At 42.7% G+C, this 26,429-nt stretch overlaps 1 protein-coding gene and 1 long non-coding RNA gene across 10 annotated transcripts in view; one reads left to right on the top strand and one right to left on the bottom strand.

The window, feature by feature from the left end:
* The window catches only part of RBMS3 (RNA binding motif single stranded interacting protein 3), a gene marked incomplete at its 3' end in the record, with an annotated part of 736,799 nt that overhangs the window by 145,541 nt on the left and 564,829 nt on the right, over positions 1 to 26,429 (bottom strand). For all 9 annotated transcript variants that reach the window (XM_083468279.1, XM_083468278.1, XM_083468277.1 and 6 more), the window contains one exon: positions 6,852 to 7,009. In XM_083468279.1, the coding sequence (XP_083324405.1) occupies positions 6,852 to 7,009 (158 nt within the window). The remainder of the gene's footprint in view (positions 1 to 6,851; positions 7,010 to 26,429) is intronic.
* LOC310690078 overlaps positions 1 to 26,429 on the top strand; it is a 452,048-nt gene that overhangs the window by 273,680 nt on the left and 151,939 nt on the right. The gene's annotated exons all lie outside the window — the stretch shown is intronic.

Below are 26,429 nucleotides of genomic sequence, written 5' to 3'. Positions count from 1 at the left end.
TTGAATGCTATTTTGCCCGAGCTTGTGGTGACCTACCAAACGCAGCAGACCGCAGATGTGCTTGATATTGATACATGGTCATAACAAGGCAACCTCCTGAGATCTCCTCATCACGAGCAGATCATCAGTCGCTTCGATTCACAGATATGCCCAAAGTTTCATGTGAATTAGCCCCGTCTGACTCAAAAAGCAAGCTATATCATATATAGACAGACAGATAGTTTTAATTCTATCAGTGCTTAATTGTTTTCCCCATGTTTTTAGCAGTTCTTATTTTATCTGCAAGCCACCTCGAGTCCCATTAAGGGAAAAGGCAGGATAAAAATAAATATATAATCAGCAGCAGCTGCTTCAAAGAAAGTGACTGTCAATGCCTCTCTGGCTCACAGAAATTGAGAAAAATACCAGGAACATCCGAAGAAATATTACTTTAGTGAAAGTTTCCGCTGTGAATTTGTGTACCCATAATGCTTATAAAACATAAGTGTTGAAAGTTAGACATTCCAAGTTGATAATTTAAGCCAAATGCCAGTCACAATCTTTGTGTTAGGGATAATATTATATATATATATTCAGAATATCCTGTGGATATTGGTTCCGCTGGAAACCATAATTGACCCAACATGGTCATTAAGAATTATGAAAGTAATAGGGAGCCTGAACAAAGATAACAAAAATAAATACTACATGCAGAGACCTTATGGAACTAAGTCAACTGTACATGATCATTATGCCAATTAATTCAAACCACAAATGAAAAAGACAAAATATGTATTACAAAAATAATGAGATGATTAAATGAGTTGCTAGCAAAATGTTGGAAGCCTAAAATAATAGGTTAGTGGAACAACTGTGTAATTTTCCTTCACTGCCATACAAAATATATTATTCCAATTTCCTTTCCTTTTCCATTAAAAGTACAGTATAAGTAACATCCTTATAAATTGACAAAATGTTTTTTAATCCTGATCCAAATCCCAAGTCTGTACCTCTAGCTTATTATTGCTCTTGGGATTTGAAATATTATTCCTAAAAGGTGAAGGGAAACCCTGAGATATCAATATCCCACATATCAAACCGAAAGCATATTTATAACTATAAAACATTTAAAAGTGCGCACAAGGCATTATGGGATGTGGCACACTAAAAAGGTTACTATGGGAGCACGGGGATCTATCCAAATGTCATATTTTGCAGTCAGTGATTCAATCCTGCAAGTGAACCGTATGTCTGGATGTTTATCATCAAGTCATAGTAATGCATACCATTTAACTCCCTCCAAACAGCTCCCCTGAAATTTCTAACGTATGATTATGGAATGCCTCTGGTTGGCAGAGAAGCCAACAAACTTATCAGGATATCTCCCAAGGTGCCAGACCGCCTTAAAAAAAACTTCAGAACATGCCATGATACTTAAAAGCAAACAACGGAGAAGATCCATTCATTTGGCCTCACAAAATATACAGTGATTGTTAAATGTCTGATCTAGCTACACGTGCATGCATGAGACCTAGTTAAAAAAAGGAGGGGGGGACCCAAAACCTGATGATGAGACCAATCAGCAAACTCGGCCCTCCATATGTTGTGGAACTACACCTCCCATCATCCCTAGCTAACAGGACCAGTGGTCAGGGATGATGGGAATTGTAGTCTCAAAACATCTGGGAGGGCTCAGTTTGCCTTTGCCTGCAATAAGGCGTGTAAAAGAAGCACCCCCCCAACCATTCTATTCTCAAAGGGATGACCTGTACAATCATATTTTAAGGAACCTTTCAATATCTGAAGGACTACTGTATTTTAATATTGTGTTGGAAGCCGCCCAGAGTGGCTTGGGAAACCCAGCCAGATGGGCGGGGTATAAATATATTATTATTATTATTATTATTATTATTATTATTATTATTATTATTATTATTATATTTCTGACTAGAAATATGTCAGGAGCTGTTTAAAGCACCCTTGCTATAGGGCTAAAGCTTTCAAATGTGTATGCCCTGTGGCTGGGCAGAGGTGTGGCCTTTACAAAAATTAAAGTAAGGAAAAACTGAATTTCTACCTTTGACATAGCTACGTGCCCCATATAGCAATATTGTTCTAAAGCAGTTTATGTGCAACACATTTACTAGTGTTTCCTGAGCAGGGAAATGGGTAGCATAAAACATAGCCAGGCACTGATTGATTTATGTTGCCTTTCAGTTTAAGTATTATACTGGTACCCGCTAGCACTGCAAGAGATGAGTGTATGGCTGTAAGCATTTCCGTCATTTTTTCCCTTTCTCTCTCTCTCTCTCTCTCTCTCTCTCTCTCTCTCTCTCTCTCTCTCTCTTTTCAGAGCTTTATGAGTCTGCTATAAAATGTCACTTGGGGGTGAATTTTGGAAGGTCAATTTAAGATACAAGACGTCAGCCCCCCCCCAATAAAAGTTATAGCGTCTACTACTTCTGCAAACTTCCATCATTAAGAAACAGCTTCAGAAAATGAAAGTTAGTTGTCCGTAACTGTCATTTATCAAGAACAACAGCTCTTTCTACACTAGTGATAAAACTCGAATCCATGTCCTGTAATGGAGATTCTACTGCTTAGGGATATGTTTCCCAGTGGAGGACATGATGACACACCTATAATACAATTTCAGATCATAAGATGCACTCTCATCTTTCAATGGGATTTGCACTGCTTAGAGATCTTGCTTCCCAGTGCAGGGAGGAAGATGGTGTGGCTTTAAAGCCAAAACACACGTGTTTTGTGTTTCCACATAGCAGCTTTAAAAAAAAGTCTGCGTATACCCAATAATGATTCTGTATGCAAGTGAAAACCATTATGTGGGTATTTCTGAGGTCAGTGAGCTGGAAGGAGGAAGTATTTATTGGAACAAACAAATAGGTTTTGCAAAGTCCTCGGCGCACTGTGTTTTTAACTGTTTTTAATCATCTTCAGCATATACTGCTTGAGACAGTTGTTTAGAAGGTGATCCATAAATCAATAATGAGGATAAATCAATACATCTTTCTTAGATTTGTGTGCTGGTGCCAATAGAAACTTCGTTCAAAGCCTTATAGCCACATGGAGGGTGATTTTCATTCAGATTGTGGTTGGGAAAAGAAGGAATATGACTCTCAGCTCCATACATGTTACAAACCCTGTTGCAGTCTTACTCTCCCTCCCTCTCCAACACCGCTTGTAATTAAAGAAAAAACACACCTAGCTGCACACTATGGATTTAGTATAATGTGCAGCTTTGTTCTCAGACGTGCCATAATTTTATTCTGCATAAGCTGTGAAGTAGCTCTGAGCAATAGGTAGCAGAACTATCCCCTGCCCTCAATCTCCTGCTTCTGCAATGTTTTGTCTTTGTGAACTTTATGTATTTACAATCGGCACTTCCATAAAAATGTATCAATGTGGTATTTAATATATTAGAATGAAATCAGGAAAAGAACATCCGTAAAAGCAACATTACAAGCATCAACAAAGCATCGATAAAATGCTTTGGACAAAAAGAGAAAAATAATCTTGCAAAAGCCCTTCTAAACAATACAGTTTTCAAAATACATGGAACAGATGGGAGGGGTTGTTCCTGCCCAAAATCTGCTGGCAGGGAGTCTGGCAGGGCAGGGCCTGACACACCAAGGATGCAGTGCCTGGTAAAAGCCAACCAAATCTCATGGGCATGGGGAACCAGCAGAAGTGACCCATCGGAGGACCTTAGTGACAGAGGTGAGACATAAGGAATCAGAGGGTCCTTAAGGGTGGCGCTGTGGGTTAAACCACAGAGCCTAGGACTTGCTGATCAGACGGTTGGCGGTTCGAATCCCCGTGATGGGGTGAGCTCCCGTTGCTCAGTCCCTGATCCTGCCAACCTAGCAGTTCGAAAGCACATCAAAGTGCAAGTAGATAAATAGGGAAGGTAAATGGCGTTTCCGTGCACTGCTCTGGTTCGCCAGAAGCGGCTTAGTCATGCTGGCCACATGACCCGGAAGCTGTACGCCGGCTCCCTCGGCCAATAAAGCGAGATGAGCGCTGCAACCCCAGAGTCGGGCACGACTGGACATAATGGTCAGGGTCCCTTTACCTTTACCTAAGGCACTTTGGATCTAAGCTACTTAGGTCTTTGTGAATTAACATAAGTACCTTGAACCTGGACAGGTAGCAAACTGCCAACCTGTGAGCTTTCTCAGCAGTAATCTGCTTGTGTGTGTCGTCCAATCACTGCATGCTGCACACGTTGAAGCTTCTGGACCAAATACAAGGGCAGCCCCACAAAAAGCATGTTACAGTAATCAAGGCTTGAGGCTGTCAATGCATGGACCACTGAGGTCAGGCTATTGTGGTCCTGTAATTGTTGCAGCTGGTAAAAAACACTCCTGGCCACAGAGGTCATCTCAAGCAGCAAAATATCTTGGGCAGCCCTTGAATTTTTCCATGTACACAAAGAGCATTTCAACCACACAGCAGGCAAGGCACACATCCCAGAATAACCCCCAGCGTTGGCTGCATTTATACTTCATGGAAACACAGTTTGTGCTACTTGGTGCTTCTGAAAGTGTATATTCCACCTTGTCATCTCCTCCCCTCCCCAGTCCCTGTTAAATTCATTCCTGTGGAAAAAAAACCTCAAGCTTTCAAGCGCAAGTTAATGTTCCAGATATGCATCTCCCCTTAGCAAATGTATAATAAGGCAAGTTAATGAATTCACTGGGAGGAGGCAACAGAGCCTCATCCTTCAGTCTGTTTTGCCATTTGAATGCAGACCCTGTTATTTTAACATCTTCTTCGAGCAAGATTCTTTTGCATCAAGGACAAAAGGTGAAATCACAATGCCTATTAACTTATGACACCTTATTAGCACAAGGGAAACCTGCCTTGCTCATGATGGACTAAGATATGTTGCATCACACAGATATGCATGAAATAGGTGCTACGGTTTTACTTGCTCATCGGAAGTCCCTTGCCACGAGGGGTTCTTTAAAGCAGCAAGATTTTGCTAACAGCAAAAACAAATTTCACGCAAATCATTTTTGTGAATGACAACAGTTCTTTTGCTTTTCATTTCTGCCTTCTGATTAACAGATTTTCTTTTCTGCATCTTAAGACAGCGAACAAAAGTGATGACGTAAAATGAAAGTATCATCACTTCTTTTTTTTTAAAAAAAAGTGGTGTCTAGACTATATTCAAACATTTTGAGAAACTTGCATCTTTAGTGAAAACAGATGTGCTTTTTTTCCTACAAGACACTTTTGGCCAGTCTGCCTGTGCTGTATAACAGCCATAGATCACACATTATATAGATGAGCACATCTGCCAAGGGTTTTCTTGGGGGATCAAATAGATTCATTAACTGCATCCCGTCCATCTACCTAACCCAGCCTTTCTCAACTTGTGGGTCCACAGATGTTGTTGAACTACAACTCCCATCACCCCTAGCTAGCAAGGCCAGAGCTCAGGGATGATGGAAGTTGTAGTCTAACAACATCTGGGGACCCAAGTCCTGCCTTCACGGTAGATCAAAAACAGGCCAATACAGATTGCACAGCCCAGATATTCCAAAACCCAACGTGCGATCGTATGGGTTTGTCTTGCCCCCACAAAGCACCTTTTTTTAAAAGACAGGTTCTTATGAGCTTTGATGTTGACCCTGAACACTCCAAAAAAAAAAAAAAAAAGCAAAATTATTAATGTATTTGCTGGGACAAAATGATAACTCCTAGTATAAACATGTTTAGAATTTTAGCATAAGGTTGTTCTTTTGTGCATGATGCTAAAACTTCGTTCCAGGATCCAGTATGTTAGTGTGTACATAGTAAAGCACAAAAACGGAGAGAAGAGCCATTTTTTAATCAAATGTTCATTCTCACCAGTCTACAGTTCAACTTAACTATAGACATAAAAGGTAAAATTCAGTGCTGGTCCTATTCAGAGTAGAGTCACTGAAGTTAATCGACATGACTAACTTAGGCTCATTAATTTCAGTAGGTCTACTCTGAGTATTGGTCAGGGGTCCCTTTACCTTTACCTTACTCTGAGTATTACTTAGCTGAAAACAACCTACGGTGCCTAGTTTCTCTGGCAATTCTCAGATAGTAAGAACACCTTCTGCTGTTGGTTATCAATTATTGCAATCCACAAAAGAGAAGCAAAAAGAGGTAAAAGTGCTATCAATTTCCAGCATCTTGGCTCAAGAAATGAAAATTGAACATTAGTATTAGCAACTTCATCTCCTATTAAACTCTTCAGGCAAGTCTTCTAGATGCCTGTCAAATTATTTGGTGACATAAGCCAAGGTGGAGAATATGCTAATGTTCCTTGATGGAGCATAACTCTAGAGTATACTTGTATATTCCTGCAGAATATTTATAAGCAGTTTTTGTTTCTGGGAAAGAAATTAGCTGGGACTGGATAACTTCCCTTTGTTTGCAGATGTAGCAACACAGACATTCAACTTCATGATATTGCTGTAAGTCATAGCACTATCTTCCAAGTGCCTTACAGGGAGGCTACAGACCCCATCTATTTCAGATTACACTCCCGCTTTCTGATTTTCCTGTCGTTAAATTAAGAAATATCAAGCATAATCATATACAGGAGCTTGGACAGAATGACATTTATTCTTATTAGTGTTGAAATTGAACTGCTATCTAATTATCCCTGATTATTTTACTGTCATTTTGCTAAATAAAATAAACGGTGTTTTCAAGCAAAGCCACACAATCTGATAAAGCTCTCCTCCTCCTCCTCTGTATTCTATAGCCACAAGATCTCAGAGCAAAGACAGCACTTGCAAAAAGTCCAGAGCACATAATAAGAAGAGAAAGAACTCCTGCACACAAGTCAGGAAGAACAAGGTTTTCACCTGGCGAAGCCGACTCCTCTACTGACGCCATTAGCATCTCTTAATATTCTGGTGGAAATGACATGTCCAAAGGGTTTCAGCATATTCTCCAGCTCCTGTTCATCCATGGAAATGGGCAAGTTTGAGATGTAAAGATTTGTGGGGTCTTGCTCTTGTTGCTAAAGAAAGAAAAGAAACCCAAACACAAATAAAACAGAGTTATTAGATTCAGCACTATCAGAAGAACAGTCTTTAGCTATAGCTACGCCTCGAGAGTCACAAAAGCAATAAGCACAACTGTTTTTTGAGGGGTGGGGGCAGCGCAAAGCAGTCAAGTCACATCAACATTATTTGCTGGTGGATTCTAGCTCTCCCAATGAGAAAGAAACATGGCCACCATTGGACACAAGAGCTCCAAGCACTGCAAAATCAAAGGGTTGTAAGGGTTAACTTTGGGCTGGGCTGTGAACCATGAGCTACAACACTATGGTGCTATGTGCTTCACTTTCAGCCGCTCCTTCTGTCCTGTTTCACAAGTGGTGCTTTTGGTACTTGGCACATAAGAGGGAAGAGGGGAAGCTAAACTACTATAAGAAGATAGATACATGGGCGTAACCAGGATTTTTTTGGGGGGCGGGCTTGGATAGATAGATAGATAGATAGATAGATAGATAGATAGATAGATGATAGATAGATAGATCAGGGGTAGGCAACCTAAGGCCCATGGGTCAGATGCGGCCCAATCGCCTTCTCAATCTGGCCCGTGGATGGTCCGGGAATCAGCATGTTTTTACATGAGTAGAATGCGTGCTTTTCTTTAAAATGCATCTCTGGGTTTTTGTGGGGCATAGGAATTTCTTCATTTTTTATTTTATTTTTCAAAATATAGTCCGGCCCACCACATGGTCTGAGGGACAGTGGCCCGGCCCACGGCTGAAAAAGGTTGCTGACCCCTGATATAGATAGAAGATGATAAATAGATAGATAGATAGATAGAAGATAGATAATAAGATCGTACATGTACCAGAGGGTACTTCCTGAAACTGCTTTTAAAGACTTTTCAGAAAGGCAAAATAAAAGCATGTGGCAGTTCAGCAGAGGACCTGCTAAACAAGATAAACTGGGGGGGGGGGGAGGAGAGAAGATAACTCCAGTGCATAAATGAGGATGATTCTCACAAGTATACATACACCAGGTATATATTCCACAAGAGCAACTCCACAATAACTCTATACAGTGTATGTGTTCACAAATATTCCTGCAAACATTATTTATCAGTTGTCACAACTAAAAAAACAAACCCTCCAATCCAAAGGAGAGAGGAGCAGACAAAAGCAATTATAAAGTCACATAAAGCCTCCTTGTTTAGATCAAATAGGAAACAGTCCTCAGGAAACATGCATTTTCTGATGAATCGAAATCTCTCGATGGTGGTGCAAAAAGCTAAGGCTTGCCTTCTTTTCGATAGCAGGATGTTGAATTATGGTGCCATTGTTGTAAGAACACTGCAAGCTTGTGATCAGTATTTGGGCTGTAAGCTATAAACTGCCCACCTTTGAACTAAGATGATATGTTTTATGGACTAGCCTTTGGGCCCACAAAAAAATAAGAAGGGCACCGTGGACAAAAAATGTTGCTTGACTCAACCGGAGGCGAACAGCATAAGCAACTGGCTTTAATAGTTATCTTCTATAACAGATGTGACACATCTCTGTGAGTCTGCCTGCCTGGCTTCTCCTCTGGAACTGTTCTGCTGGGGAGGAAAAGTACCATCAGAAAGATGGGTTGGACAGGAAAGTAACAGACTCTGTCTAAGGAACTGTGACCTTTCATGTGGGAGAATCCCTCAATTGCTCTTGTTCCCTAGGTCAGCATAGGGCAATAGTATTGTATTCCACTATTTTGGTGGAGGAATTATGACCCAAACAGGAATTACTCCAATCTCCATCATTTCAGAACTATTGGTGTACATAATAACAGACGGCTAGATCCTTTCTATCTAGCATCTTGTTCTCTTTGCCATTTATTTAGACCATTTATTTATCACTGATCCTTCATAAGAACCTCAAAGTGATTCAAGGCAGAAATATTTGATCATATTATCAAGAAACTTGCAACCTTCATGTCTTAAACACCCACCAACATTTCCAGCAACGTTTGAAGTACGACTGAAGTTTCCTCCTCATACATTTTGGGTTTATAAACATAATCCATCTGTTACATTTGGCACATTTGAAGGAGAAAAACAAAGTATAGGTGGCCATCTGATGACTAGATTACTACAGTGTTTAAGTCAAATACAAAACCTTCTTAACTCCTTATAACACTTTATGGATGAACCAGGCAAATGTAGTGATTCAGTGCTAGTAGGAAGCTTTTTTCTGGCATTACACGCTGCTCCAAGACACCTGGTGGTTGCAGTGGAATTGCAACTTCGGTGCCAATATGGCCGCCAAGCAGTAAGCCAAATGTACCCAGAAAACAAGGAAGCTCTGTCTCCCGCCCGCCTCCTTTGTTCATACTCAAAAGCAAATGAGGAGAAAAGCATCACGAAATAAACAATCCTCCCGAAAGAGTGAAAAATCAAGACTTGTTTCCTTGTTCCTAAACACAGCCAACATTCTAAGGACAGCCATCCACCAGTGTGCTAAGGATGCAAGAGAACAACAACAACAATAATTTATTGTTTCTACCCCACCCATCCGGCTGAGTCTCCCCAACCACTCTGGGTGGCTTCCAACAGAAGGTTAAAAATACATTAATACATCAGTTATTAAAACCTTCCCTAAACAGGGCTGCCTTCAGATGTCTTCAGATAGTTGTTTATTTCCTTGACATCTGACGGGAGGGCGTTCCACAGGGCGGGGGCCACTACCGAAAAGCCCCTCTGCCTGGTTCCCTGTAACTTCGCTTCTCGCAAGGAGGGAACCGCCAGAAGACCCACAGCGCTGGATCTCAGAGAACCAACCCATTGGCATAAAGGGTCTCTTAATGTCATTACCCAAAAGCACCTCTGCATGCACCATGTGCTAATAAGCCTGTTTCCTATGACTAGCTGCTCTAAAATGTCACCCAGTTCAGAACTTAGCTAGCTGTGCCACAAATGCAGAAGCCATGCCCCCAGGGAACTCTGTGCTTTACAACATGACTGATTTTACCTACAGAAACAGTCAAACGGGAAGGATCCTGAAGCAGAATATTATTGTTCTTTCTGCTAACCAAGAAGACAAACGAGTACACAAGTTAAGTTTAACTGTATTATTTATAACTACTGTATATCTCAGGGGTTGCAAACCTCTTTTGGGGCGGTTGGCACATTTGGAATGCACACTGAATGCATATTTTCCCCTCAAAGAATTATGGGCACTGTAGGAGTGTCTCCAACCCCATCATTCTGCCCCGGACACTGAGGTCCTCCTCCGAGGGCCTTCTGGTGGTTCCCTCCCTGCGAGAAGTGAGGTTACAGGGAACCAGACAGAGGGCCTTTTCGGTAGTGGCGCCTGTCCAGTAGAACGCCCTCCCATCATATGTCAAGGGAATACAGTGGTACCTCAGGTTACATACGCTTCAGGTTACAGACTCCGCTAACCCAGAAATAGTGCTTCAGGTTAAGAACTTTGCTTCAGGATGAGAACAGAAATTGTGCTCCGGCAGCGCGGCGCCAGCAGGAGGCCCCATTAGCTAAAGTGGTGCTTCAGGTTAAGAACAGTTTCAGGTTAAGAACGGACCTCTGGAACGAATTAAGTACTTAACCCGAGGTACCACTGTAAACAACTATCTGACTTTTAGAAGACAACTGAAGGCAGGAAGTTTTTAATGTTTGAGGTTTTATTGTATTTTTAATATTCTGTTGGGAGCCAGCCAGAGTGGCTGGGGAAACCCAGCCAGATGGACGGGGTATAAAAAAAAAATTGTTATTATTATTAGTTTGTTAAAGGTTGCCGGGCATTGTAACTCTATGAGGGGCAAACTACGGCACCCATAATTCTCTGAGGGGAAAAAACTGTGAGGGGTACACTTTGGCGCCTGTAATTCTTTGAGGAAAAGAACGTGCTTTGAATGTGCTATAACAGAACAGTGTGTGCGCAGCCCTAGTGTGTGCGTGCAAGAGAGAGAGAGAGAATGAATGAGAATGTGTATATGTGAAGACAGGTGTGCACAAATCTCATGCCAGATTACGGCTGGCTGGCTGGCTGGAAACGCAGTCCAGCAAATTAATGGTATGTTAAAAACAATATTTACACTAACTGCAGCGTGAGAGCATTTTAAGCACTTGGCACCAAGCACCTTGCTGTGAGAGCCGAGCTTGAGAAACAGTTAGGAACATTTGCGTAGGGGACGTGGCCAGAAATTCTGTCACTGCTGCCAGTGAGGAAGATCTGAGTCAAGCCTCCAGAGTTGTGCCAAGGAACTCTTCTGGGAGCAATCAAAACTGATTCGAGCTGAAATTCTCCACATGGCTGAAGCCGAGACACTTTGAAATAAAAGAGGAGGGGGCGCAGAGACTCAAACATCCGGCTAGATTGTGTGTTGGAGGATAATGTGAAATGTTGAACAAAGTGTTATCCACTTCATTTGAGATAGTCCTTGGAAACGTCCATTTCCAGCATATTAGCAACACGTTCAGAATCAAAACATACCAGTCACCCCTTAAAAATACATTAAGAAGCTCATTGCTCTCTTAAGGTCTCATCATATGACATGCTTCTGCTAATGGGAGATTATCACAGAAACCACCCCTATTGTGGGAAAGAAGAATTCATAGGAAGAGATCCTAAGAACAGCTTTAGAATGTGCAGCAGAGCCTCCAAGTGTCCCCGCTATTTTCCAGGGACATCCCTAATCTAGAGAAGCCATCCCAGTTTCTTATTTGATCCCAGAATGTCCCAACTTTTCCTTAAGATGTCCCTATTTTCATTGGAGAAATGTTGGAGGGTATGGAGTTATCCGAGCCCCGAAGTGTCTGAAGGCAATCCTGTATAAGGAAGGTTTTTTGTTTTGTTTTTTTTAAAAAGGTTAATGTTTTATTATGTTTTTATATACGTTGGAAGCTGCCCAGAGTGGCTGGGGCAACCCAGTAAGATGTGCAGGGTATAAATAGTAAAATTATCATTATGGAATGGGGTGTCCCTATTTCCACTGGAGAAATGTTGGAGGGTTACGATAAGGTCGCATGAAATAGGACCTTGGGTTGGCTATCATGGCTTTAAAATCTGGTAGGCAAACAAGCTGGGGAAATTTCCCTTTTGTGGATACTGCTGCAAAGGGAAGAGACTCAGTGCTCTAAGTTCTTTTTTCCCACACACAGGCTACGGAACCTAGAACAGCTGCCACATACCACCTCTCGGCTGTTGTTAAGAATTGGAGGCAGAGGCAAGAAGGAGCGGCCGCGGCCGTAGTGCTGGCTTCAGTGAGTAAGAGCATGGCAAGGAAAAGAGGTCAAAGGAGGACCAGAAAGGTACAAGGTGGTGACAGGCAGCCAGAGCATTTCAAGTAATTGGGGATACGCTTTAGAACACCCTGTGTTTCATATTTTCTTATTGTGGTAGAGTTTCCATCTGGATTACGTTGTGCTCCATGGGAGTCCCCTAGAACATGCCTTAGCTATTGCTTGCTGACATACAACTACTGATAAGCTTCTGCAACAGTTGCATGCTTTGGATGAGTGGGCAACCTCTGTCCCTGCAGGTACTGCTGGACTACAACTCCCATCATCCCTGAGACCGATGGGAGTTAGAGTCCAAGACATCTGGAGTACCTCAAGTTCCCCAACCCTGCCTTGGATAAATGGAGTGTTTTCTATAGTCTGCAAGGCTTCACCCAGCAGGCTCTGACCCATGCCTTACCAAAACATCAGAAATTTTATGTCAAGGGGTCGCAACTCTAGAACTCATTTGTTGCATTGTCTGTGTGAAACCAAACATGCAGAATCTTTCTCACATGACATTTGTTGTTTAGTCGTGTCCAACTCTTCATGACCTCATGGTCCAGAGCACGCCAGGCACTCCTGTCTTCCACTGCCTCCCGCAGTTTGGTCAGACTCATGTTTGTAGCTTCGAGAACACCGTCCAACCATCTCGTCCTCTGTCGTCCCCTTCTCCTTGTGCCCTCCATCTTTCCCAACATCAGGGTCTTTTCCAGGGAGTCTTCTCTTCTCATGAGGTGGCCAAAGTTAGTTGGATCTACATATAGTTTCACTTAGTTGAAATCAATGTGTAATCGTGGCTAACTTAGGTCTCCTTGATTTCAGTAGGAACTTTGCCCAGATCCAACTCAGTGATTTAGTTCAGGAAATCAGATATTTTATTCCAACAGATCCATTCATTAATGCTGTTGTTTAGTCATTTAGTCATGTCCGACTCTTCGTGGCCCCATGGACCAGAGCACACCAGGCACTCCTGTCTTCCGCTGCCTCCCGCAGTTTGGTCAGACTCATGTTTGTAGCTTCGAGAACACAGTCCAACCATCTCGTCCTCTGTCGTTCCCTTCTCCTTGTGCCCTCAATCTTTCCCAACATCAGGGTCTTTTCCAGGGAGTCTTCTCTTCTCATGAGGTGGCCAAAGTATTGGAGCCTCAGCTTCAGGATCTGTCCTTCCAGTGAGCACTCAGGGCTGGTTTCCTTCAGAATGGAGAGGTTTGATCTTCTTGAAGTCCATGGGACTCTCAAGAGTCTCCTCCAGCACCATAATTCACATGACATTACATTTTGCTAAACGTACATCAGAGTATATTTAGGCTAAATGTAACCACCCAATGAATCTCCCAATAACTCCATACAGAAAACACTCTTCTAACTCTTGCACTTGCATATTACAAAGTATAGTTTAGATTTGTTGTTATTTGGCATGCACTGATATTGATACAAAAAAGTATTTCCCTCCGCCCAACAACAAAAAGAAGCCACCTGCTGCTGACAGGAAACAAATAATTGATTTAACAGTTATTTTAAAGGAAAATACCACTTGTTTAAATAAGTGGTTAATGTATGTCCATGAACCAGCAATTTCAAGGATACCAACTATAAACAGAAAATAAACTAAAACAAACTTTTTTGCAACAAAGAGTGCCATGGTTCCTATAGTATAATATTTAATATATTGGAACTAATGTTCAGCTTGCATAGTTTACACACACAGGCAAATTCTCCTAAATGAACTAACGGAGACTGATGCTTAGTAAATGTGTTTACAAATGGTACTCCCAATTCCAAAAGCAGATATTGCTGAAAGCTGTGCACCGGCTGGTTTGTTTACTGTATTTGTCGCAGAACCCTCCATCACACATATTATCTGCCAATAATGATTGGATTTTCTTCTCATTTTTGGTTGCAAGGGAGCCAGCAGTGGACTGTGTCTTTCGAACATAATATCAGATCTGCGGTTTGTTAGTTTGTTTTTTTATTGAGCACAAAATATTGACCTAATTCAACCAGAACTATCATAAGCCAGTGCAGAGTCTGGTTGTCTCGTTTTTTATGCTCTTTTAATTCTAAGCCAGTCTGTTAACCCCTATTTTGACAGCTGCTACTGATGGAAAGAGAAATGGCTCCTAGCTTATTCACACACTGGCTCCCACACAAAGCTGCATGTTCATGCCAAGGCGCATGGCTTGTGTAGGGAGGCCCACACATACCCTTCCCTTCACACATAGAGGAATTCATATATGAAGCTGCACATTTACAACTGAAATAAGCAAGGAATATTGAGCAGATATGACTCTACACACCCCAATATCCTCAGAGGTGTGCAAGGATGTCCTGAATCAGAGAGACAGACAGACTCCAAGCCTCTATTTGGAGTGGATACTATTCAGTTACTGTCAGGGCTGGTAGCCAGGAGGGCAACCTGGGAGGCAGGTTGGCAGCTCAATAGCCCAGAAGGAGATTCCAGAAAGCGTGGAGCAGCTCAACTGGCACTCAATGACATGTTCAGGCGGAGGAGCCAGGCCAGAGGCAGCAGAAATATAAGCTGCTGGAATGCCAGCTGCACCCTTTTCTGCAATACGCTAACCTGGTCACAGTCATTCTTGCTTTAATAACCTCCAGACTGGACTATCATGACATGATCTACATCAGGCTGTCCTTGAACAGCACCCAAAAAACTTCAATTAGTCCACAACGCCACCACCAAACTTTTGAATCCACAATTACATTTTGCACACTCTTTCCAGGCACAGGTTGACGCTTAAAAGCTCCGAGTCTGATTGTTTGTTTTATTTTTTACCTGGAGCTTTCCCACAAAAACCTGCACTTTAGTGCTCAATCGTAACAAACGTGCATTTGGATTTGCTGCAGATTGCTGTTTGTTCCAAGTGAGCTTTAAAGAGTGGGTTTTCATGACTTTGCCTGAAAAGAGCAGAGAAAAGGGAAGTGAGGACAAACCTTGAGTATGTTGACTCTGATCCTTTTACAAGCTGACTGGGTTGCTTCTTCATTTTATTTTTTTCCTCAATCTGAGGTGCTGGTCCTTATCTATAAAGTCATTTAGACATTTGTGCAAACCTACAGAGGGCTACCTTTTAGCAGCTGAATCGTTGATTATAGTCCTTTAGTTGTAAAAAAAGTTTTTTTCAGCAAACCGCAGCTATTCTGTGCCTTGGTCACAAAGCAACGTAAGTCATGCATCTGACTATCCATGGTCATGTTTAGAAGATACTTAAGTGAAATCAGAGCCGCAACTACAGAGGTCCTGGAATGGCCAGCCTGCCACTTCAGGATTCTTCCATCCCTGCTTCCTAGTACTGTTATCAGAAAGCTCATAGACTGCAGAGGAGAATTTCACACACCGCTATGTAGCTCCTATGTAAAGCCCGAAAGAGTCTATCTGCATTTGAACACACAAAAGTTCTGTCCGCACAAGGAAGAAGGCAGAAGTCACTGACTACACAGCTTGAGCCTATGCACTTCTAACAGCAATGGGGAATCTGTGGCCCCACCAGATACTGTTGGACTCTAATTCCCAACAGCCCCAGTCAGCAAGGCCAAGGGTCAGGGATGATGGGAGTTGTAGTCCAGCAGCATCTGGATGGCTGCAGGTTCCCCCATCACAGGCATATAGTTTATTGAGTTTAAATATTACACCAAAAGCTTGGGGTTTGGCTAGCAGAAACACAATAACCCCTCACCCCAATACAAAGTCTGACTTACGAAATGTGCTTTATTCTTCTTTCCAAAGTGAGCCTCGAGCTATTCCAGTTCTGGAGACAAAAACCATGCATGCAGTAATCTAACTGTTCACAAAGTAAAACAATTAAATAACTTTAAACTTGTTAGGCCCTTTGCATTTATGTTCTGGCTGCTCCGGTTTCATTCTCTACCTCTCTAGTTCCCCTCACCAGGAAATTTCTGGCCATGGAGCCGAGGTGAATGGAAGGACACTAAATGTGCGCTGTTGGGAAAGTGTCAGAAGTTTTGAGAGACTTTATAGGGCTATATTATTGCTTGACCTTTTGACCAGAAGCAAACACAAACCACAGTTACATCCCAAGTGATTACTTGTAAAGACAGATGAATGCCTCCTTTTGTCATGTTTTACTCCAGCTCTTATAAGCCATAAATGACTCTGAGATCTTCATGTCTGGGAATTCCTGTTGGGATAGAGGCTTGCATGAATTTAGCCAGAGTTCATTTCATATTGCTTGCCTGCAGATGCAGTTAGTCATTTTTATGCAGAAATGGGAAAGTCCTAGCATTTAAAGATGCATCCAGTAAATCTCGCTTGTTTTTAAAGAATGAACCTTTGGGGAAACAATCTATATAAACATCCCTGTAGCAAAATGAAATATGATAGTCACAGGTTTGTTTTGGAAAATGCAGTAGAGGGCCATTGCTTTAGGTTATGACCTAATCACAACATTGTCATAAACATACATACAAATTAAAGATAATTGAAGAACCAGATTATGTGAGATTGCAACAGCATTTTTTTTAAACTACCAATACAGCTGAACAGGGGTTCGTCTGAGGCCTCGGGGAGCCGGGGGAGGCCTTTCGGGACAATAAGATTGTCTCAAGTAGGTGGACTTTTTATTTATTTATAATTGCAGGGATCTAGAAGCTACTTTTCCGCCACCTGTGCACACAAGATGGCTCACAAATAAGGCTAAAACAGTGAACATCCAGTGAAACAATACAACAGTAAACAGAAGGCGTTTAAAACATTCCTATGAAACATGGCATTCATTAAATGGGTACTGGGATAAGGCTGCCCTCACTGTCCACTGGAAAGTGGGCAGTGAGGGCACCAAACATACTTCTGTAGGCAAGCTGTTCCATCGTCAGAGAATCACCTCCTGTGTGTCATGCTCAGCAAAGGAACACGAAGGAGAGCCCCTATGAGTCCCAAGACAAAGAAGTAAGTTCACAGTCAGGTGAAAACAACATCTAGGAGGAGTTGTTGTTTTCGTTGTTATTTATTAATTACACTTATTAGTCATGTGATACAAAAAGTCTTAAGGGAACTTAATAAGGTAAAATTTAAACAGATAAAATCAATTAACAGCCAATTTTGTTTAAAAAACTGCAATACAAAATTCCTAAAATGTCCATCCAATAAGAAGGACAAGTCCAGAAGAAGAAGAAGAAGAAGAAGAAGAAGAAGAAGAAGAAGAAGAAGAAGAAGAAATTGTTCAAACTAAGGCCCAAGGGCCAGATCCGGCCCAATCGCCTTCTAAATCTGGCCCGCGGATGGTCTGGGAATCAGCGTGTTTTTACATGAGTAGAATGTGTCCTTTTATTTAAAATGCATCTCTGGGTTATTTGTGGGGCATAGGAATTCATTCATATTTTTTTCGAAATATAGTCTGGCTCCCCCACAAGGTCTGAGGGACAGTGGACCGGCCCCCTGCTGAAAAAGTTTGCTGGCCCCAACACACAAAAAATGAGCACTGCAGTAGAGGCTAGTTTAACTATCAAAGTAATTGACAGAATAGAAATGCCATAGTCTGGCATCAAAAAGTGACAGTGATGGTGCCAGACATGTTTCTGCAAGGAAAACATTCCACATACAGGGGGCCACCACTGAAAAAGCCTATTCTCACAAGGCCACCCTCTATAAGGTAAAGGTAAAGGTACCCCTGCCCATACGGGCCAGTCTTGAGAGACTCTAGGGTTGTGCGCTCATCTCACTCTATAGGCCGGGAGCCAGCGCTGTCCGCAGACACTTCCAGGTCACGTGGCCAGCGTGACAAGCTGCATCTGGCGAGCCAGCGCAGCACACAGAACACCGTTTACCTTCCCGCTGGTAAGCGGTCCCTATTTATCTACTTGCACCCGGGGGTGCTTTCGAACCGCTAGGTTGGCAGGTGCTGGGACCAAACAACGGGAGCGCACCCCACCACGGGGATTTGAACCGCCGACCATGCGATCGGCAAGTCCTAGGCGCTGAGGTTTTACCCACAGCGCCACCCTCTGTACCTCCTTTCAATGAGGCACATAGAGAAGGGAGGCTGGTTCATGTAAGGAGAGGCAGACTTTGAGCTGTATAAGGATTTACAGTTCAAAACCAGTACTTTGAATTAAGCCTGGTAGCCGGTGCAGCCACACCAGAATTGGTGTGATATGGTCAGATCTTCTGGTCCCAGTCAATAATCTGGTTGCTAAAATCTGCACTAGCTGCAGTTTCTGAACTGTCTTCAAAGGCAGCCTCACATATAATCAGTGCTTTTTTCTGGGGGGACACAGGGGTACGCATACCCCTAAACATTTTGTGAATCAAAGTTTGGCCTCATTGAGGGGCAGTATTTCAACATGAGTAGGAAAATGAGAGTACCCCTTAACATTTTTTTAAAGAAAAAAAAAGCACTGCATGTAATGAATCTAACCTAGAAATTACAGAGTGATATCTCAAAATCAATAGATGCAATATACTCTGTGGTGCACACGTTTAAGTTGATTTTGATTGTTTACTTTTTTGTGTTTCAGGGAATAGCAGAAGCAGGTTTGTGCCTGGAACAACTGAAGGAGAAAATTTCAGAGAAACATTCAGGAATGTTCAACACAGCAAACGATTCCGGAATATGACATTGGCCCCTTTTCCCTCCACCTCCATCCCAGTTCCAATATAATAAAACTATTTAATGAGAGGTGTGGCTGGGTGTCGGGGGAGAGGTTATTGAAGTACACCTTTGTAACAAGCACCGCCCCCCCCCCCCAAAAAACCCCCCAACAACCCCAGAACATTGCTTTCTAATTTCCTATAACAGTTTGCAGCTTTTCAGTGGTGAACACCTTTCCTTGCCTTTTGTACTATACAACTTGTCATTTAGCACCAAGAAAAGTGATGAAATTTAAGTGATTGGCAAATGACCTTCAGTCCTTCAGAGATTGTGTTAAGACACTTCAAAATGAAGGACACTTGTTGCTTTGATATGGTAAAAATGACTACAGAAAGAGAGAGAGAGAGAGAGAGAGAGAGAGAGAGAGAGAGAGAGAGAGAGAACAATTTCTTCCTTGGCCGTATTCTCTAGATGTTTTATAAAATTAAAGCAGGTCATTTCCAATGAATTCAAAATTCCACATTTTGAAACAAAACCATCATGAGCTCAGAAAGCTTGCAATCCGTGAGAATTTTGCCATTGTCTAGTGCCCAAATTCCACCCCATGCCTGCAAGGCAACCTCACAGGGGCGGGGGAACACAGCAAACCTTCCCACCCCCAAAACACTATTCATATAATTTATGAGGCAAAAAGATTAATGATTTATTACCAGGCTCATTAATCAAAAGAGACGGAGGGAACGAGAATGAGTGTGTGTTTTAAAGGACCAATTCCACTGTTCAAGTCAATTAGGCCCTGTAAAGCTATTACACTGCGAAGAAGTTGCAATATTATCAAGGCTTCCCCGAGTGTATTCAGAGTATAAAATAAATGCTATTATTCAGGAGATACTGAATTGCTAAGCTTCTTAAATTTGTACAATTGGGAACCTGCAGTACATTAAAATGCTGAAGCTCATTAAGGCCCCTTTCTGCAGCCTTCGAATCATTGGCATTCACAGCAGTATTTAGAACAATAAAGCACCCTCCCCCTCCCCACCCCACCCCACAGAAAAGCACCGACTTCCGTTCCTTCAGCTCTGTTTTAATGAATCACTGAGGCAGAACTTGTACCCAACCTCTCAGGCAACTTCTTGTCTTTGGAAACAAGGGAAGAATGTAAAAAGAAAATGCTAATAGCCCAAGCAGAATGAGCAGAATTTGCCAACACCGCCATACGCAAAGAGAGCCTCGACAATTTAGTTAACATTGATCTCTTGGTTAGAGTGTGTAATTTAATTTTCTGCCTTTGCCAGTAATAAGTAAATCACCTTCAAAGTTACAAAACAACCTGTTCTGCTCCATGAACATTTGAAACTCGGCACCCCAAGAGAGAGGCTGCTTCCTTAGCTGTCATCCTTCGTTGTGAAGGGCAAGGAATCAGTTGCCTCAGCGCTTGTTATCATTAATGTGAAGAGCACTTCATCTTTCTGTGAGCCCCAAGTGAGGTGGTGGGGAGTGGGGTGGGGGAGAGCAATCTCTCTGTTATTCTCCTGGCTGCGGTGATTATCCCACCTTCCCCACATGTGGCCATAATAAAAAACTGAAAATCCTATTCATCGTTAGTTAAATCAAGGCATTACCTCTATCATTATGAAATTCTGTGTGGGAAATCTACTTTGTGAAGGGTGCAAGCTGGCCAGATTTCAGAGAGAGGAAAATCAAGAGTTAGCGTAGTTTCAGAAGCATGCTTTGATCAGCGAGAAAGCTGTTCGCGGCATCTCCCCGCAAACCACCGACGTCTTTCAAGCTTCCCCTTTGGGTGGGTTTAGAAAAGGTAGAAAACTCCCCGGGTGCTGCAGGGGTCTATTCTGGGGGAATATCTATTCTGGGGAATATCTGATGTGCCTTTCTCAAGTTACGAGGTTTCAATGTTCCGGTTTTAATTAATGTGGGTTGAAGTAAGGGCCAGTTGTGCAGGTCTATTCTGCAGAAGGAAGTTCTGGAGCTAGATTAAAATGTGAAGTACTGGATGGAAGAAAAATTAGCAAGGAAAAATAATAAGAATATATAGTGGTACCTCAGGTTAAGTACTTAATTCGTTCCGGAGATCTGTTCTTAACCTGAAACTGTTCTTAAGCTGAAGCACCACTTTAGCTAATGGGGCCTCCTGCTGCCGCTGCGCCACCAGAGCATGATTTCTGTTCTCATCCTGAAGCAAAGTTCTTAACCCGAGGTACTATTTCTGGGTTAGCGGAGTCTGTAACCTGAAGCTTATGTAACCTTAAGTGTATGTAACCTGAGGTACCACTGTATAGATGATTTGAGAAGACTGTCGAATACAAAGATTATTGTATGTACAGTGGTACCTCGGGTTAAGTACTTAATTCATTCCGGAGATCCGTTCTTAACTTGAAAATGTTCTTAAGCTGAAGCACCACTTTAGCTAATGGGGCCTCCTGCTGCTGCCGTGCCACCGGAGCACGATTTCTGTTCTCATCCTGAAGCAAAGTTCTTAACCTGAGGTAATATTTCTGGGTTAGCAGCGTATGTAACCCGAGGTACCACTGTAAATTGTATAATGTGGAGGAAATCTGAGTGGGGGCAGAGGGAAGTGGGAGAAAAGAATACTATGATGGATTGAGGAAATACAAATGTAAATGTATGGTGGGATGGGGAGGAAATGGTGTTGGCTTTGGTACATTTATATGGTAGTGTAATATGTGAAAACCAAGAAAGAAAGAAAGAAAGAAAGAAAGAAAGAAAGAAAGAAAGAAAGAAAGAAAGAAAGAAGTTCTGGAGCTTCCCAAAAGTAAAAATGGCTGTTACCAAACCCATCAGGTGAGGGGCAGCTGAATTGGGGAGGTGGGGAGCATGATGAAAAAGAGATATGAAGAAGGGAACTGCTATAGGTATGTGGGGAAAGGAAGGTGGCCATAGGGCGGGCTGGGAGCCAACAGCTATACCACAAACATGGACACAAAACGCCCTTCAGAGCTGAGAAAAGAGAACTAATTATGTGCCACGAAATTCCAAATAGCTCAGAAGTCTAGGGGTGAATCGAGAGGAGGAACTGCCTCTCATTCTCAACTATAATCTGCAATATAGGATAATGCCAGCCTAGGCTTCTTGTAAGAATTACTGATATAATGCAAATGAAGCACTTTTGGAAGCTTATGAAAAGTGCTACATATTAAATGCTAAGCATTATTCCAACACCAAGAATACATTTCAGGGTTGCTGCTACTGTATCGGAAACCTCTATATTTTACACCGATTTCACCGGCAGCCCTAACATCACACTGCCCTAAAGAGAAACACTGTAGTGTAGTCAGTGGTTTAGGGTCACAGCAGGATTAACGCAAAGCTCGCTGGGTGACCATGGGTCAAACACTCTCTAAGAACATTGGAGCAGCCTGTTGATTCAGGCCAATGGGCCGTTTAGTCCAGTTTTGTGTTCTCACAGTGTTAAACCAACTCTCTTCCTACGTGAGAGTAAAATGGGGAAGGAGAAATAATCTAGTTCGCCTTGTGTTCCTCGGAGAAAAGTCAGGATATTAATGTAAACATAATTAGTAACTGAACCACACGTGGCCTCACAGAATAACAAAACTGAGGCAGAAAGAGCGATAGGGCCTCAAAAGAACTCACAGAAACAGTAATATCTCATTCGTGGGTTGAAAACTTAAGAGTGCATTCCAAAATCAGGTCCTCTGCAAGTTTTCTTCTCATTCCTTTGATTTAGAAGTGTTGCACAAGCTTTCTATTTCATATTCCAATTATCTGGTCAAAAGCCTTTAGCTTTCTTTTTACTTACACTTTCCAGGTAGGGAAATGGTGGCCTAGGCAACACAATGTCTCAGAAATTCTGCAATGGGAAATGCCTGTAAACCCAGGGCTTTTTAAAAAAAGAACAACCAGAACTTGCAGAAACTCAGTTCCGGCACCTCTCAGGTGGGCGCCATTGACATTATAAGGTGAGTACCAGCATCTCTTTTTCTAGCAAAATAGCACTGGGTAAACCTATCTTGTAATGCTTGTAAACTGTCCGTCTCAAATTGTGGTTTAAATAACTACCTTAGCATGAAAGAAGTTCTGGAAATTAAATGTCCGCGACCAGTGCCTTCAAAAAGTTATGAAAAAGCGATCAAGACTTTCTTCTCTCAATCACAACTACGCACCACTGAGGGAAGTGTGTTCTAACCAGTGGCGTAGCGTGGGGGGTGCCAGGGGTGCCGGCCGCACCGGGCGCAACATTTTGGGGGGCGCGTTTGGCCGGCCCCCCTCGAGGAAGCGGGAACCTCTCCAAGGCGCAGCGCGCCGTCGGTGGAGGAAAAGAGCCGCGCAGCAGCAGCAGCAGCAGCAAAGCCGGGAGGAGGAGGAGGTGGAGCGAGCCTGCTAATTGCTTGCTGGGAATTACCGTAATTTTCACTCCAAAACACACACTTTTTTGCTCCTAGAAAGGAAGGGAAAATGCCTGTGCGTGTTACAGAGCGAATGCACTCATGCTTGCTTTACAGCCAGGAGGAGGGGGTGGAGCTGAGGAGGAGGGAGGGAAGGAGAGCCATGCCAGCAAAGCGGGCAGCAGCCGCTTACACGCGAGGAGGGACAGACGGGAGCCATAGCGAGCCGGAAAAAGCGCTGCGTAGCCAGCAACAGCTGCTGCAGCCTCAGCTAGCAAAGGTCCGTGCGCTCTCTAAACGGAGCAATGAGGCTGCAGAGGGACGGCAGGGCACAGGAGGGCTCTGAGCCACGAGCGCAGTGAAAACCAGTAAAAAAGATTTTTAAAAGGCTGCTGGGGACAGGAGGGCACGGGATGAGGGAGAGGGGGAAATTACAATTCTCCCAGCGTCTCAGCTGATCCGCTGAGCAGGACTTGGGTTGCAGGGGATTCACCATTAGCTGTGTAAAGCAGCAAAGAGGGAGAGAAGGAGCAAAGCGGGAGTGGAAAGGAGCTGCTTACACTGCTGTAAGTGGCTGCTGTCCGGTTGGCTCCTTTAAAGCAACAGTGCTCTTTCCCTCCCCCCTCCCCGCTCAGCTCTCCGAAAAGCTCCTTCTCCACCCACCCCATGCGAGTTCCTTTTCCCCTTAGACCCCCCTCCTGCATTATTAGCCACATCCTTCTCCACCCACCCCACGCGTGTTCCTTGTCCCCTTAGCAGTGGCGTAGCGTGGGGGGTGCAGGGGGGGCGGCTGTACTTGGCGCAACATCTGGGGGTTAGGGTTAGGGGGCGCAAATCCACGGGTTAGGGGGCGCAAATTACTTGCCTTGCCCCGGGTGCTGACAACCCACGCTACGCCACTGGTTCTAACTGCAAATACTTCAGGGAGAAGAATCCTCAAGATTTCAAAATCAGTGAAGATTTTTAGAAAGCTCCAGTACATCTGACATGTTTCTTCCCCTGCTTTAAATCCACTTGGTCAATTTTCAAAATGTGGCTCCTTTCTCATCATTTTGCAGCAATTGCTAGCTTCTCCTTTGCCTGTGGCTGTTCACAGCTTTGCAAGGAGAAAGCAAAGGGCTGGTGAGGGAGACGACTGGATCTGTTGTGATCTGTTATATCTCCCCCTCTGACGAGAGGGGAATGTCTTGCTGCCTGATGCTGTGCGTCATTCACACACTGAGAATGATTTCAAATCTTTTTGTTTAGTTTCCTGTCCCAAGGAAATAAGGTGCAGAGCAGACCTGTAGTCTAGTATAGTTTGTTAGAAAGAGGTTCCATTACTTCTGGGGTTTGTACAGTATATGGAATTCTGCTCCCATTCCCCCCCAAACAACTAACACTTTTAATAAACCATTTTGTTATTTCTAAGGTTTTTGTTGTTTTAATAAAAGAAGTCTAGCTCTCCTTCCCATCCCCTGCCTCCACAGTCTTTCCAAGACACAGAACAATCACCCATTATTATATAAATGCCTGGACAGACTAATTGCAGTAACCCTGGGGACATGCAAATCCGATGCCCTTTTAAAATGCGTTTTTTTTGGGGGGGGTGTTATTGGGTTATTGTTTTTCTTTTGATTATATATTTTGTGGCTTTATATTTTGATTTTGTTCTGTGAACTGCCCTGAAATCTCCAGGTATAGGGTGGTATATAAAATTCAAATAATAATAAAATAATAATAATATAACAAATAAATACTTGATGTTGGGCACTCAAAAGAGTAGCAATACTGTAAATAGCAATACCCATTACATAAGTGAAATCACAACCCTGTAAGGAGAATTAAAAACAGTGTTTGGGGTGGTTTTTGTTTTGTTTTTTGCAAACTGCCAGGCCAGGCTGAGATATTGTACCAATTTCATGAAATGTTAAACACAACTTTGAGTAACAATAACGTGATTGGAAAGACGAACAGGCACAGATGGCAAGCCCTATCCCTATCCAGAAGGCATATCTACCTACTTCCTAGACAATTTAAATCTATCTACATGAGAAAGAAGGGTGAAGTTGCCTCCCCTACTCCAATTCTGCTGAAAGTGGGCATGCGTGTATTTCATGAACACAATTGTGTGTGTGTGTGTGTGTGTGTGGACACGCACGCACATGCGCAAGACAAATTTTCTGTGGTGGCATCTCATCTCCTGATAATTGAGAGATATAGCTAGGTGTCATCAGCATATTGAAGACACTTGGTTCCAAATCCCCTAATAACCCAAGGGACCCCACAAGGTGCTTCTCCTAGGACTGAGCAGAAGTCGCTCAATGCTATTCTCCAGAACTGTCCCTGGAGATGGGAAGGAAACTACTACAAACAGCTGTTTGACCTGTGTTTGCTAGCATAATTTTTATTACTGTTATGATCACATCTTATTTTATACTTTTTTCTTTATATTTTAAACCACCACAAACCTATTTTATAGAAATCCAAGATTAAGAGAGACTAATACACACATTTTGCATTTCTAAAAAAAGTGCCAATGTTGCAATGGGCAAGAAAACTGTGTGGTCCAGCCAGAAAATGATTGGTTGGCAATTGTAATGGGGGGGCTCCGGTGTTGATAGGGAATCCGGTAAAAATGAATGAGAGCAGCATCGGGGAGTAAGTGAAGATGGCGGACTAACATCCTCAAACCTGGATCCTTTTTAAAAAATATATATATAAGTTTTTATTGTTAAAATAGTTCATCATTAATACACATATACAAGCATACAAACATACATTTCATACAATCCTTAAAAATGTTCAAACATACTTACATTCAATCTCACAAATAATTGCTTTCCCCATCACCATCCACCACCCCTGGATCCTTGACCCCTCAATATCTATCTGCTGTTTGCACCTTTCTTCTGCAGTTTGGGATGTGGAAGCCCACTGTGAAATGTTGGGATTCAATCTGCATCCAAATCTACTTCTGCTAAACACTGTTCTGTACACACTGCCACATTTCGTTATAAACAACATTTCTGGCACATCTGAAGTGCCCTCACACTTACTACAGCACAGATGATAGGTTGTTTGTGTTGCTGATTAATAACATATGCATGTATTAATGCCTGAGGTGAAAGACTTTAAAAATGCATAATTACATTCAACATGAAACAAATGATTCAGAGAAAATAAATATTTTGCCTTTAGTCATCATGGTGTTAATTTACGCTTATTGCTAGCTAGCAGTCAG

The sequence above is a fragment of the Podarcis liolepis genome, assembly GCF_965112155.1.
Source record: "Podarcis liolepis genome assembly, chromosome: 12".
Classification (NCBI taxonomy): Eukaryota; Metazoa; Chordata; class Lepidosauria; order Squamata; family Lacertidae; genus Podarcis; species Podarcis liolepis.
This window is presented reverse-complemented; position numbering and strand designations above follow the sequence as displayed.